Below are 1,187 nucleotides of genomic sequence, written 5' to 3' on the forward strand. Positions count from 1 at the left end.
AAGTTTTAAATGTTATTGGTGAATTTTTTCCAATCCTAGATTTGGTGGAAAGCACAGATACCTTCAGCAATTCACTGCAACCCACGTGTTGGGAACTCTAGACTACAGCAGCACATAATGTTTCAGGACAGCCACAAGACAGTTCCTGTGGGGACCCACTAACAGCTGTCTCTGACTGCTTGGAAGGAAGGCTAAGAACTGCTTTTTTGTGATAATTATTGTCTTTATGAATTTCAGCTCTTTAAAAAACCACACCCACCAAAGCGTGTTAGAAGTAGACTGAACGGTGAGACCGTGGGAACCTCTGTGCCCCCTGGTTCCACATGTGACAAGATTTTTTTCCATCATTTGGACAACTTACGGCCATCTCTTGCCCCAGTTAAAGGTAAATTGTAAAACAATGGTGATTATTCCCATTTCTTTGTCAGAGCGTTCAGAGTTTCAGCCAGATCTTACTTTCCATGCTTTGCTTAGTTCTAATGTTCTTAACGTCTATAGTTTTGTGAGAAAGACAAATTTAAAATATCCTAACTATGTAAGATTATGTTCTTAGTACTTTAATGTGTATTTGGGAAACATCACATCTGTGTTGGTTTAATATAACTCTTCTAAAATATAGGGATAAAATTTGGCCCAAGCACCTCTTAAAGTTTTAATTTAACAATGTTCACGGTTCACAGATTCACAGAGTGGTAGGGGTTGGAAGGGCCCTCTAGAGATCATCTAGTCCACCTCCCTGCCAGAGCAGGGTCACCCAATGTAGATCACACAGGAATAAGTCCAGGAGCCTTTTGAAATTCTCCAGGGAAGGAGACTCCACCCCCTCTCTGGGCAGCCTGTTCCAGTGCTCTGTCACCTCACAGTGAAGAAGTGCTTCCTCATGTTCAGGCTGAACCTTCTGTTTTCCAGTTTATGGCCACTGCCCCTAGTCCTGTCACTGGACACCAATGAGAAGAGCCTGGCCGCATTCTCCTGGCACCCACCCTTTAGATACTGATAAGCATTGATAAGATCCGCCCTCAGCCTCCTCTTCTCCAGGCTAAACAGACCCAGCTCTCTCAGCCTTTCCACATATGGAAGGTGCTCCAGGCCCTTAATCACCTTCGTGGCCCTGTGCAGGACCCTCTCCAGTAGTTCCTTGTCCTTCTTGACCTGAGGAGCCCAGAACTGGACACAGTACTCCAGGT

At 44.8% G+C, this 1,187-nt stretch overlaps 1 protein-coding gene across 1 annotated transcript in view; it reads left to right on the forward strand.

Annotated features, from left to right (window-relative positions):
- The window catches only part of WDFY3 (WD repeat and FYVE domain containing 3), a gene marked incomplete at both ends in the record, with an annotated part of 54,898 nt that extends 54,513 nt beyond the window's left edge, over positions 1-385 (forward strand). The window contains one exon of the mRNA XM_010157376.1: positions 238-385. Within this exon, the coding sequence (XP_010155678.1) occupies positions 238-385 (148 nt within the window). The remainder of the gene's footprint in view (positions 1-237) is intronic.
- Between the last annotated feature and the right edge of the window lie 802 nt (positions 386-1,187).

The sequence above is a fragment of the Eurypyga helias genome, unplaced genomic scaffold (genome assembly GCF_000690775.1).
Source record: "Eurypyga helias isolate BGI_N326 unplaced genomic scaffold, ASM69077v1 scaffold1638, whole genome shotgun sequence".
Taxonomy (NCBI): Eukaryota; Metazoa; Chordata; class Aves; order Eurypygiformes; family Eurypygidae; genus Eurypyga; species Eurypyga helias.